The sequence below is a fragment of the Gopherus evgoodei genome, chromosome 2 (genome assembly GCF_007399415.2).
Source record: "Gopherus evgoodei ecotype Sinaloan lineage chromosome 2, rGopEvg1_v1.p, whole genome shotgun sequence".
NCBI lineage: Eukaryota > Metazoa > Chordata > Testudines > Testudinidae > Gopherus > Gopherus evgoodei.
This window is the reverse complement of record NC_044323.1, coordinates 264641302-264655236: the sequence shown is the minus strand read 5'-3', so window position 1 is coordinate 264655236 and position 13935 is coordinate 264641302. Positions and strand designations below refer to the sequence as shown.

Sequence of the window (13935 nt, the reverse complement as noted above, 5' to 3'; positions counted from 1 at the left end):
GAAACCCACTCTGAATACGTTTATTCTAGCCAATTGCCGCCCAGTGTCAAACCTGAGCAAGCGTATTGAAAAGATAGCCAGTCTTAACTACAAGTTCAACTGATTGAAGATAACAGTTTAGACCTGATACAATCTGAATTCTGACCAAGATATGGAACTGAAACTGTTTTAGGGGCACTGATGAATGATCGCCTCTTGTCAGCAGATAAGAGGGCAAACATCTGTTCTCATCCTCCTGGACCTTCTGCGGCATTTGACACTGATCATGAGCTATTGTTTTCTCACCTGAGAGGTGGCAGGGATCCAGGGAAGTGTGCTAAAGTGTTTTAAGTGCTGGAAGGCGTACCCAATGGCTAGTGACTGGAAATTGCACCTCTACCTCTGGACCTTTCAAGGGTCAATTCTCTCTTCAGTATCTATATGTAGCCACTAGATGAACTTGGCAGATGACATAGACCACGGGTTCTCAGACTGGGGGTTGGGACCCCTCAGGGGGTTGCGAGGTTATTACATTGGGGGTCGCGAGTTGTCAGCCTCTTCCCTAAACCCTGCTTTGCATCCAGCATTTATAATGGTGTTTAAATAAATTAAAACGTGTTTTTAATTGATAAGGAGGGTTCTCTCTCAGAGGTTTTCTGTGAAAGGGGCCACCAGTACAAAAGTTTGACAACTACTGATATAGACTCAAGTGCCACAACATACAGCTGAGAACAGCTTTACCAGTCCTTTTCCACATAGTAATGAACTTGACAGAACTGGATTTTTGAGATTTAGAAAGTTAAAGCTTTATAACAATAAAGCAATAATCATCGTCAGCATCACATATCAAAGTGTAAACATCCTTAAATCAAACTAATAAGTTCTCAAGTAGCACTTTACTTTCTTTGCCTGTCTAAATTTCAATTATGGATGGAAATATTTTTTTCATTGGTTTGTGTATGGCAATGAAATTGAAGTTTACTGACATGTATCGATAAAAATCTAATCCTTCCAAGCCTACATATATGACCATGCCTCTGCCACCAAGATGGATCAGAGCATGGACAAGATCAGCTCATTGGTGAAGAACAGCTGGTTGAAGCTGAATCCAGGCAAGATAGAGGTTATGGTGGACAGAAGAATTTAGATGGATAATTGGTCTCCTTTGGTTAAAGGTACACATACATTAGTCAGTTTGGTTTGTAGTTCAGATGTACTCTTGGATCTCTTGCTGACATTAAGCTCTTACATGGCAGCATCCATGAGTAATGCTTTCAGTCATTCTCAGTTGACCAAGAGACTCCTTCCTATCCTGACAGACCTGTCTTTAATCATTCATGCCTATGTCATCTCTTGGCTGGATTTCCTGGGCACGAAGTCTTCAGCATTTAGGAAATCAAGTTCAAGGTCTTAAAAATGCTTCATGGCTCAGGCCCAGGATATCCAAAAGGTCACCATAAACTCTGGGATGAAAGCCATTGTTTCTGTAACACAGTGGAGCGCTCCAGAAGAGTAAAGCTCATCTTTGCAGGAGACAGAACTTTCTTTGGCTGCTTTGAGACTGTAAAATGAACTCACCCAAAAACTAAGGACCATCACAAACCTCATCACTTTCCACTCCAAGTGCAAGACACGTTTCTTTGACTGTCTTCTCTAACAAATACACAGCAATAGATGTATTTAAAAAATAACTTCCTAAATCTCTACCAAAACATGATGCTCCACTGCGCATACTTCTCCCCCTCAAGAAGGGGATGAAGGAACAAACGTGACATGTTGTCACGTTGTTGATGCACTATTGGAAGTTGTTCAAATACTATGATGAGCTTTGTATAAAAACCTATATTGAGTAGAATACTACCAAAACTGAGCTTGTAGTTAACAAGCTAGTGGTTGACTCTGCTTGATGTGAGTAGATGAGTCTTAAGTTTTTTATATTGGTTATGATGTATATCTGTAATAAATATATATATGAAAGTTTCTCATTCTTAAGATAGCAAAATACTAGTCTTCAAGTATATTTTTAAGAGTGAGAAACTTCCAGAATTCAACTAGGAAAGATCATTTTTGTTATGGTGCCAGGCAGCCTTTATTGGCTGGGGGAGATGGACTAATTGGGTCTACTCATTTTTTTATTTTGGAGTCTGGACATGGCTGTCCTTGTCACGCATTAACCCAGGTAGTCACTACTTTGTTCGGTAGGTGATCATTTGTTTGTTCTACTCCCACTTTGAAGCCCAAATCTCAACTCTGCATACAGCATAATAAAACTGGATGTGGGCTTCTTACAGAAATATGTAAGTGTTTCATGTATGGCAGACACTCTAGTTCCGTGGATTGGTCAGCTAAGAGTTATTTTATTGAAAGGCTGACTGCTTTATTTTATAGTCCAAGGATGATGACTCCAAGTGAATCCCAGTGGTGTTCCTGGACATGAGAACTGCTTACCCGCACCACATTGCTGATAGTATTGCTTAATTATACAGAACAAATTTGAAAACAATTAGTGGAAAATCTGTTTTTTCCATATGTTAGACACAAATAGATGCCTTGCTTAAAAAATTAACTATTATTTACATCTGTTGGGCAGCTGATAATTCCAAAGGATGCAATTACTTTGTTAGTTGTAACTTAAATTTTACTTCCTAAATCATCCTGCAGTCATTGTGCCTAATGGTGAACAATGGATTAAATTAATTCAGAATGTGAGTGGGTTAGTTTAAAACGTCTGTCTTTATTTAGCAGAGGAGCTGAATACTAGTGATTTAGTCCCCCATTTTCTCTTCAGGCCCCACTCCCCACTATAAACTTCATGCAAAAGAAACCTGTTTCAATTGATCTGTATATTTTAAATATCTTGAATCCTTCATTCTATATCTGGAATTCTGTAAACTGTTTAAATAGGGGGAAAGCCTTCAGTGTAAAATGAACAAAATGGAGGTGAGGTTGTAAAATGCTTGAATTAGCCAAAATGATCTTGAAGCTGTTTTAGCTAGAGAGATGCACAAGTTTAAAAAATTTTTTGTGTGAAATACAAAAGATACAGAGAATATAAATTTGTTTCCTAAGTATTAGGTTACTTACTATAATAACTTTATTAGCACTTTCAACTAGTGGGCACTTGTAAAAACCTAGAACCCACCTTCATTTCAGTTCTGCTCTTTATTAAAGCAGAGAGAGCTGTATAATTGTGAATTAATTCAGTTGATCACATCAGGAAAAATACCCCCTTTGAATCTCTAGGCACTTTTATTGAGCAAGGTGTATTGTTGTCATAGTTTAGTTTCATTTCACCTTTATTCTCTGCAGTTACCATTTAAATTATTTGCTCTTGCCATGCATTCAGGAAAGCCATAAAACCGACCTCTTTTGCTAATCTTAATTTTCAAGTTTACATTTAAAAATATGCTTAATCTTTCACAGTGATCACTCCTTTTACAATGAGCATTTGCAACTGCTGCTGAGGTGTGCCCACTGTGCAGGAATTCTGTGCTTTTGGCTTAAGAAATTATGAAATAAAAATTCAGTTTGAACTTATGGTTTTGTTAGCAAATTTTCTTGTTTGCTTGAATTGTATGCATGTTTTAAGAACACTGAGTTTAACTTACTATGATTTCTTGAGACATTTATTTAGGAGCAACTTGTAAATCGTTTTCTCTTAGAGGCTGCTGAGCCAGATGCCAGCAAAGCTGTAAACTAGAATATTAACTACAAATTTACATCACATTTGAAAATACTCAATGTAAAATGCCTGTGGACAAGGTTAGAAGTGCAATGTGATATAAAGCTTAAAAATGACTTGGACTAATTAGATGTTTTTGGCAGCCGTTCTGCAGTCAGATGCATTTTCTATTATCATAACGCAGTTAATGGAAAATCAAATATAAATGTTGATTTGTAATCATATACATTTCATTTTTTAAAGGAAACTTTTTCTGCATGTTCCTCATTAACGCACACTTTGAAGCTAGTGTTTTAAAGAGAACTTTTTGCATTTAGGAGCAGGCTTCAAAAGAACATATCATTTTGACCTTTAATTTTCAAATGTGACCTTCAAATATATTTAAACAACAAAAAGACAATATCAGATATATTTTGTAAATGTCTCAAATAAAGAGTGTAAGAACAGCATTGAGCCATTAAGTCAAAAAAAAATCTTGTTTTGGACCTTTGGCAGGTAAGCCTACTTTAGATAGACAACACCTGCTCTGAGTAAAACCATCTACAGACAGAATGTATCATCAATCAGGAGACTCCATTGAAAAGCCTGGACCTTACTTGAAGAATGTAAATATTAAGGTTTCATTAAGATACTGGAAAATCTCTCAGAGCTTGTCTTAAAATATTTTTTGACTATTTGGTGTGTTATGTTTAAAAATTGGAAAATGTACAATATTATGTGCCTTAAACCACTTATTTGGACTACTATTGACACCAGCACTTAAGAGCAGGGTAAGGCTGGATAGTGACAAATTTAAAAAGGTTTTTGTTTCAGTATTTTTGCAAAATCCACCTATTGTATGAATTGCAAAATGCAAATTATAGCTTAAATACTATGCATATGGGAGCTATAGAAAAACCTGAGATAGCTAGCACATGTTAAGAGCACTGGTCCCTTAAAAGAACAGTGTCAAATTGTAGTAGATAAGGTCTGAAGTGTGTTTTGTTTTTTATTTTTAAGCACAGATATCCTGATTTCATTGAAGTGTGGTTGTTTGCTTGCTCTATTAGGACAGTAACTGAGATTCCAAAGAAATAGTCATTCCAAGACTAGAAGAGACCTTATAAGGAAACTTGTATTACAATAAGTACACACAGTTTGCTTGCCATATAGATCATGATTCAGGGAAATACTTCAGCATGTGCTTAAAGTTAAGTGCTTTCCTGAATCAGGGCCTTATGCAGTACAATCTTTTAAATTCTATTTGCTATTAGATCTTTGCTAAAAAGCAGTTAGAGTGGTGGTGCCATTTTTAATAGTTATTTCCAGTCTGCAGAATAGGAGCTATAGTGAGGTTTCATTGCTAAATGTCACTAACTGTTAAACTATGCTACAGTATGTCCATCCAAGTACTTATAAAAAAGAAAAAGTTATTTGTGATGCATTATCCGTGACATTTTATTTTAATTATTTGCTGACTTGAACTATTTGGTAATCTGCATTGCAGATACCTAGTCAGTGTGAATTGATGTTCTGTTCCACAGCAGAAGCTTTTTTTTAAATAATGGATTATATTACAGTGGCCCAAAGTAACTTAATACACTGCATATTTTACCCTCTTAAGTTTTGTAAAAACTGCATGTCAAAAGTGAATGCCATCATGTTTGTCTTTCTTTTGTGCTTAAATTAATATGTTTAGTGTGAGTTCTATTAACTGTCTTGCATAAAAAGTTACTGATTACTCTTTTGGCAATTAAAAGATGAATTGCTTGCAACAGGAAGTGATAAAACAACAAGGAGGGGCCCTGTTCTATAACTTTGTTACCATTCGCTTTTAGGTCAGAAGCATCAGGTAAAAGCAACAGACATTAGCCAAGTCTGGAAACTGATAGAAGCATGAGATTTATAAACCTTCAAAATGAGTCAAGCTCCAGCAGGAAATGCAGGGGGTTTATTGGAAAGCCACAGGAAACACCAGCTGTAGGAATTATGGCTGGTCAAAACAGCGCCTGTTCCATTAAATAAAATGACACACATCCCCACTGGTGTTTTTCCTTGAAGAATGAGAAATTGCAAGAAATCTGGGCATAAAGTGTATCATCCTCATGAGGGTGATGTAATTGTCACAAATCTTCTATATCAGAAACCCTCTGAAGTTCAGGAACAAGTGTCATGACACAGCACATCAAAGTGAACTGCCAGCTGTGTGGTGCTTTATTGCTAATTGAGTTAATGTGAAACACTTCCCTGAACCAATTATCTAAACTGTATTTAAATCCAGGCAGCCTTCAAGAAAAGGAAAAGCAGCTCAGATGGTCTCTTTATAGTGTTAGTTGCCGTTTTATGTTGTGGTGAGATTGCTTAGGCGCCTAATCTTATTTAATACCTTTGGTTTCTGGAATATATAGTCATGATATAATAAAATTTTGTAACTGTTCATCAACATTGAACCTTTTCCATTTATGAAATGACATTTGGATGACTAAGCGTGTGAAATGTAAAATTAGATTTTGAATAGTATATTAAATTATTTAATAGAGCACGTATCATTCTCAGGTTCTAAAGCATCAAACTTAGGGGCTTTCAACTTACAGTGAATGTGATAGCAGTAATTGTAGCATTTCAGTAAGTGTTAAGTTGGTTGTATGGGGCAGTCTGCTATAAATTTTTCCTGTGTATCTATTTCTAGTCCTGCAACTGAGTGCAACTGACTGTGTCCTGAATGGTATGAGTGAGGGAACCATAAAACAAGAAGGCTTAGCCTTGCATATATCTTAATCGGTTAAAAATCATTATTTTATGTCTTTGAGGAGGCAGGGTTGGTGGTAGACATTTCTGTATTTTTATTGAACTTACTGTTTAGATTATTTTTGCATCATGCACACTCTGTCATATGCAGTATTTGATTGCTGTCAACCAGAAACCTCACAAGCCAATCAAGGTTTTCAGATTGTTCAGGTTCACACTCTTGGCTACTGTGTGCTGATCGGCTCCTGAAGAAGAGGCTCTTTTCATTAAGAACATGGCTATAATTTGGTGATTAGTTTTACATACTATGAGACATCTTCTTAGGTGTGTTTGGATCATTCTATGGGACAGAGTTGCCGCAAAACTGATTTAACTGGTAACAGGTTGCTTATATGCCATAGACTTGCTGTAGCTCCTGCACTACCCCTTCCCCTGCAACTGGCATAACAATATGGCCAGAACATCCCTAGTCTATAGCAGTCCCCAGCTGCTAAGAAGGCTCTTTGGGGCCATAGGCAGCTGGTGCAAATTCAGCCTTTGATCTGTTCTAACTTTTGTGCCATTGAGAGGAAGATGCATGGCTAAAAGTTTAAAAAAAAAAATCTGTTCTAGCATTTCTTAGTTCTACACAATAATATATTCCACACTATTTCATAAATTGGATCCAGTTGGTGTCCGCGTAAAAATAAAAAATCTTAGATAGCATGCCAGTATGCTGAAAATTAATTATCTAGAGACAGACATGTAAAATAGTATAGTTTAATCCATAGGACTGTGCTTGCGTCTGGTTGAGTATATGCCTGCTTAGATTTTGTGTAATTTCTTGTGCATGCTGTAGAAAGTTATGACTACAATCCTATTTCAAAACCTGTGGTATATGAAATTATTTCAAAGTCAAATGAAAACGTGCTTCCCAAAACACACACTTAGCACATGATAAACGTTTTAGCTAATTTGCACCTTCTCGTTACTGAAATTATCAGCTTACCTGATCACTATTAAGTGACTCACGGTGCTTGACATGACAAGTATTACACTGTAACATGAGAGGTGATAATTTTTTCTGTCTTTTGAGAGCAGTTTTTTTTTCCCTTTCATCAGTATGCTGGCAGATAAACTAAATATGACCCCTGAAGAAGCTGAACGTTGGATTGTCAATCTAATTCGAAATGCAAGACTGGATGCCAAGTTAGATTCAAAATTGGTAAGTTTTGTACTTCATTGTGTAGAAGAGTCCAGCTTGGTTTGTTTAATCCTAATTTTCTTCCTTACTAGTTACTAGCAGTATTTGTAATACTAATATATCTTCACATATTTTTTATTCTATTGATTCTGAAGTATAGTGTTCTTCCTTTACCCCATTTTGGCACTGCACAGATAGCTGTTGTTGTAATAGGTATAAAGGTCATTAATACTATTTTGAGAGCAGAAGTTAAGCCTGTCTGTCATGGTATGGTTAAAGTTACATAGTTTCAGTTGTAAATCATACTTTTTTTGGTAATCTTAGATACAAGCCTCTGTGAGTATAATATTATTTAATCCTTTATAATTAATTGGACTGAGTGAAATTTTAAAATAGTTATTAAGTGAAGTGAGGTCCTGCACTTAATGGTGTTTCTCCGTTTATCTGATGTAATGTGATAATTTGTGTAAAACATATCTGATCAGTTCCAGAATTTGATATCAATGGGTATCAAGCCCTTTTGATTTTTTGGTAAAAACAGGAAAAGCTGATTTCCGCTCAATTCAGGCTGATAGACTGATTTGTCTTTGATGTCACAATCCCACTAAGAAGCTTCTGGATGCTGAGTGATTTTGAAAATCTGGCCCTTCTTTGGGTGCCTAAGTGGGAGCTGAGGTCTTTTGATAATCTGGTCAGAATTATGATGGGTGCTGAGGATTTGAAAAGCTGGCCCAGAGCTCTTTTTGTCTACCTCCTTATTTCCTTCTATTTTGGTGACTCCTTGCAAACCCTTCTCTCCATGGAAGGGACGCACTCTCCATTTCTCCCTCCCTACATACATCTACTCCCATGCCAGCAGCTCTGAAATAGAGGGGGATGGGTGAGAGTGGGACAAAAGAGCTTGTGGGTAGAATGGAATGGTGTAAGTAGTATCTGATGTGTGCAATGAACTTGGCCTACATAAGCAGTGAATTGTACAACTCTCTAGTGTAAGTATATGAGAACGAAAAAATGATTTAGACAATTGTATGAAGACTGCTTTGGATCTGAGGAATACTCTCCACTTGAACATTGATGCGTTGGGGCAGAGTTAGTTGTGTACAACTTTAATTTTGGCATTTCTTATCACTTTGGAGTGGTTAAATGTTTTTGCATATTTGGTAAATTAAAGTATGATCCCTCATGAGCTGTTTTTTTCCATTTAATTTCTAGGGCCATGTAGTTATGGGTAACAATGCGGTCTCACCCTACCAACAAGTGATAGAAAAGACCAAAAGCCTGTCTTTCCGGAGTCAGATGCTGGCTATGAACACTGAGAAAAAATTGAACCAAAGCAGTAGGGCTGAGGTAAGTACCAGTTGCATGTGTCTGTATTTCCATACCCTCATTTAACTTGGAGAGAAGACTACAGACTTTTGTTATTGCTACTAAACACACACTGTATAATCTTTGCTTCTCACTCCCTCTGGGACATTTTTAACTGCTCTGTGGCACTGGAATTAAATTCAAAAGAATTTATTTTGTTGCCATGAGTTTACAAGTGGGCAATAGTTCCTGCTTTCTTTCATCTCTTCTATCCCTACTTTATTCTTCTAGCTCTTCCTTTCACCCCTCACATAATTCCATATCCCTCTTTCCATTCTCTGTTTTGGTTCTCGTCCTTATTTAACAGCGCCCTCTTGTACTTTATAGGGGAATAGGCAATTCATTAAATTGATTCCTGAAGTGGCATTACAGAAGCATCTATCTAACATGGGTGCATTTATGCTAACTTAAATAGCAAGGTCATCCTGGTTGTGTGATACTATTTGCTACCATACTGGAGATGCCAGTTCTTTAGTAACTCCTGCTTTTGCTTGGTGGACACTTTGGTCACTCAAGGTATGTCTACACTACAATTAAAAATCCACGGCTGGCCCGTGCTAGCTGACTCGGGCTCAGGCTAGGGATCCGCTTATTTGCGGTATAGAAGTCCAGACTCGGGTTGGAGCCCGTGCTCTAGGGTCTTACAAGGTGGGAGGGCAAGTCAGCTGTTGAAGGCCAGCCACAGGTGTCAGACTGCAGTTTATAGATATACCCTAAATTGATATGGTTGGAATACAAATCTCCCTTAATCTGTGGGCAACCATGCACCTGAAGAAAAAATGAGACTGACGTTAAAACGTGGAAATTGTAGCGGGTGCCTAACATCCACTGGCAGCCAGCTTTCTTCCCATTCTCCCCTCTCTGCCTCCTGCCAGTGGCTCCGCCGATCAACTCCTCCTCCCTTCCAGCGCCTCCCAGCCACTGCAGTCAGTTGGCAGGTGTGAAGCCTTGGGGGAAGGGGAGGTGTAAAGGTGAGGCCTGGGACTGAGTGGGGGGTTACAATCATAGAATATCAGGGTCGGAAAGGACCTCAACAGGTCATCTAGTCCAGTGCTCTGCTCAAAGCAGGACCAATCCCCAACCAAATCATCCCAGCCAGGGCTTTGTCAAGCCTGACTTCAAAAGCCTCTAAGGAAGGAGATTTTAGTACCTCCCTAGGTAACCCATTCCAGTGCTTCACCACTCTCCTAGTGAAAAAGTTTTTCCTAATATCCAACCTATCCCTCCTTCTCCCCACTGCAACTTGAGACCAATACTCCTTGTTCTTTCATCTGCTACCTTTCCCTCTCATGTTATTCTACCAGAGGATCCTGCCCATCAATTTCCTGAGGGAGTCAGTCTGCTTTTCTAAAATTCAGGGTCCATATTCTGCTGCTCTCCTATCTTCCTTGTGTCAGGATCCTTGACCATCTCATGGTCACTGCCCACCAGGTTCCCATCCACTTTTGCTTCCACTACTAATTCTTCCCGGTTTGTAAGCAGCAGGTCAAGAAGAGTTCTGCCCCTAGTTGGTTCCTCCAGCACTTGCACCAGGAAATTGTCCCCTACGTTTTCCAAAAACTTCCTTGAGCATCCCTGGGGAAAGGAGGAAGCCAGTGTCTATGCTCCCAAGCCTCTTATGTTGAAGGAAGAGAGAAAAGCAGAAGACTCGATGAGGTCCACCAGGGATCATGCTATATTGATTTTAGTTTACTTAGGATGTTCCTACATGATGTGGTTATGTTCTGGAGAAAACCCATAGATAAACAGATTTTTCTAAAATTCCTACTAAAACTAAAAAAATACAAAATATTTAAATTTTAATTGGCATTTGTCACTAAGGCTGAAAATATACTGAAGGGACTATTCTGACAAACTAAGGTACATTTGTTTAATAATGTAGAAAATCGTGTAAAGGTAAAGTAACACAATTTTGTAAATAGTGCCAAATTATTTGGTACTTTAAGACACTTCAGGACTGTTCAAAAACACTTTCCATTTCCTGCCTTTCTGAGCCAAGGAAAAATCTTTGGCAATGTAACTTTGTTAATAGAACAAGAATGTCACAACAGGTTTACTTTAACTCTTAAAATATTGTATGGAGAAGTGAATCACTATTAAATACTGTGATGCTGATAAATGTTTAAGCAGTTCATTTATCCATGTATTATGACTTAACGACTAATTATTAAACTGATTCCTGTTGGGTGGTATTTACAGAAGCAGCCATCTAATTTTATGAATAGGTTATTTTAAAAAGTTATTACAAATAACAATGTAGTATATGCTGTTCACATTTCAGTGGCTCATGTAAACAAACGGCTTTCTCTTTTCCTGCTGATTCTTAATTTTTTTTTATATATTTTTAGGCACCTAACTGGGCTACTCAAGACTCTGGCTTCTACTGAAACAGTCCTGAGGGGGGATATGAAATTTTCATTTGAGAGGAGAAGATAAATATATTATGTACCTTTTCTCAAAGAGCTAATTCTGGGAATTTGCAATACATAATGAGTTGAATAAAATTGAGTACTTTTGACTGTCTTTGTAGCTTTATAATTTGAGTAGTTACATATTTAAAAAAATTGCTGCAAGATCAAATTTGCTACAATATAGTTCAGTTCTCTAGATTTTTAAATTAAAATTTAAATGTTGACTACCTTAGGCTTCAAGTTCCACTTGGTATAAGATCAAATATATTTTTGCATCCATCTTTGTTTGGAAACATGGGAATTCTATTTCTAGTTATTTATTTCTTTGTATATTGCAAATGGTCACATCAGCAGATAGAACTATGGATTATGAGTCCAAGACAAGAGAATGTTAAAAGCACGTTCCTGAATGGTACGAACTGTTGGACAACTCTAGAGTATATTGCCTATATTCCATACCTGCCATGACACCTTTAGGTAGAATGTCGACTGAGGTTTAGTATTATATAGGAAGGTACAGTGAAACTTACGGAGGATTATGGAACTGGATTTGAGTTAAATTTAGTAATACTTCTAAGAGTAATTTAAAGCTAGAATATCAGCCCTCTTCTGCCTTCTAGAATAAAAGCAGCATTGTTCTATAATTCTACCTACCTGGAAGGAGGAGGGAAGACTACTATCATACTTCCCAATGTAAACATAAAACTCTACCCACTTTGCTCTGTCGTCTTACTTCCTGAGCATGTGATGTGCTGAATCCTGTACATTTGCTGTAGCTTCTACTATGAAGTAAGAACAGAATCTTTCAGCTCTGAAGAGGGAGAGTAAGCACCACTTGAAGCAAATAATACGTTTTCTGTCTCCTCACCTGTTGTCCCTCTTCATAGCAATACCAGTTTGGCCTCTTGGTGTGTGTGAGGGGAAGGGAGCTATTATCTCTTGGAATGCTTTTATGGCTGCCTCAGCTTGGAGTCATCTTCTGTTTTCTTGTGCTCTACCCTTCTTCTCTGCGTTGGATATGATTTTCATACTTTCAGCTTTCCATATGCATGGCTTGACTAACTAGATTTCTTTATATGCTTGTGAATAGTATCAGTGTTAGATCATGTAAATGCAAAATGGTCTATGTTAGAGCTGTGCAAATATAGATAAGTTCATTGGCCATTCTAAAAAAATGAAAAAAAGTGTTTTGGGTCAAATTGAATTTTTTTTAATTTTGATGAATTAAAAAAATTATTTCAGATTGAACAGAAATTTCAAAACAAAACATTTTCATTTTGGTTTCAAGCATTTTTTCAAATATTTTTGAATTGTTAAATAAAACTGAAGGCAATTTCTCAAACAGTTTGTTTTGAACTAAATATATTTCATTTCAAATATGCCAAAGTATTTGGATGTTTTCTGAAAATTTCTAGTTTTGGGGCAAAACAATTTGGCAAAACTTATATTCATAAAACATTTTAGTATTGCCAGATATGTTTTTACACTCCTCTACCTCAATTTCCAGAATTTTTGATGTGTTGCTAATCTCATCCATGTTTTTTAACTCATTTATCCCTTGGAATTGTCTCTGGAGGTCATGACCATAGAAGGGAGAGTCTGGGACCTGCCCATTGAGAGCATCAAATATCAAAATCATAAATCGACTCATTCAGAGAGTAGCTAGTGAGCAAAGCAAAGTGATATACTCATTAGTAAGGCTGCAATTTAGTCATGGGTATTTTTATTAAAAGTCACGGGTAATAAACAAAAATTAATGGCCTGTGACCTGTCCATGACTTGTACTATAAATATCCCTGACTAAATCTTAGTTCCTCGGCGGTGGGGGGCAAGGGTCGCCACCTGGGTTCCTGTTGGTGCTGCTCAAGCGGCAGTGTGGTCAGCTGCAACAGAGGTCACGGAATCTGTGACCTCCGTGAAAGACTTTGAGCCATCTCATTAGCCTATGCTTGCTGCATGGACCCTCTGCTTCAGTGGTGGGCAACCTGCAGCTCATCAGGGTAATCTGATTGCAGACTGCGAGACATTTTGCTGATATTGACTGCAGGCACGCTCCCTCCATAGCTCCCAGTGGCTGCGGTTTGCCATTCCCGGCCAATGGAAGCTGTGGGCTGCAGGGACATGCTGGCTGCTGCTTCTCACAGCCCCTGTTGGCTGGGAACGGTGAACCGTGGCCACTGGGAGCTGCGGGGGGGCCGTGCCTGCGGACGGTCAACATCAGTAAAATGTCTCGCAGCCTGCAATCAGATTACCCTGATCAGCTGCATGTGGCCCACTGTCTGCAGGTTGCCCACCACTGATCTACTTAGTTCCTGCTCTTCCCCCAATTGCCAGTCTTACCTCCTGCTTGTATAATGAGGCTGTTCTTTGCTTCTGATCCCTTTCTTGCTAGTCATATGTACATCTGCCTAAAGCAGACCTTTTCAGGAGACACCTCTTCTACCCAAATCCATTGCTGCCGTATTCTACCTGTAAGCTTAGTGGAAATTTCAGATGGCTGAAGAGTAAACAGTTGAACATCCTGTCTTCATTAGGAATCAAATATTGGTAGTTGAAACCAGTGTTTGTGTGCATAATTTCTGTTCTTT

At 38.0% G+C, this 13935-nt stretch overlaps 1 protein-coding gene across 1 annotated transcript in view; it reads left to right on the top strand.

Moving 5' to 3' along the window:
- EIF3E (eukaryotic translation initiation factor 3 subunit E) overlaps positions 1–11459 on the top strand; it is a 61150-nt gene extending 49691 nt beyond the window's left edge. The window contains exons 11-13 of the mRNA XM_030553703.1: positions 7490–7592; positions 8784–8918; positions 11285–11459. Of these exons, the coding sequence (XP_030409563.1) occupies positions 7490–7592; positions 8784–8918; positions 11285–11323 (277 nt within the window). The 3' untranslated portion in view covers positions 11324–11459. The remainder of the gene's footprint in view (positions 1–7489; positions 7593–8783; positions 8919–11284) is intronic.
- Positions 11460–13935: the final 2476 nt, after the last annotated feature.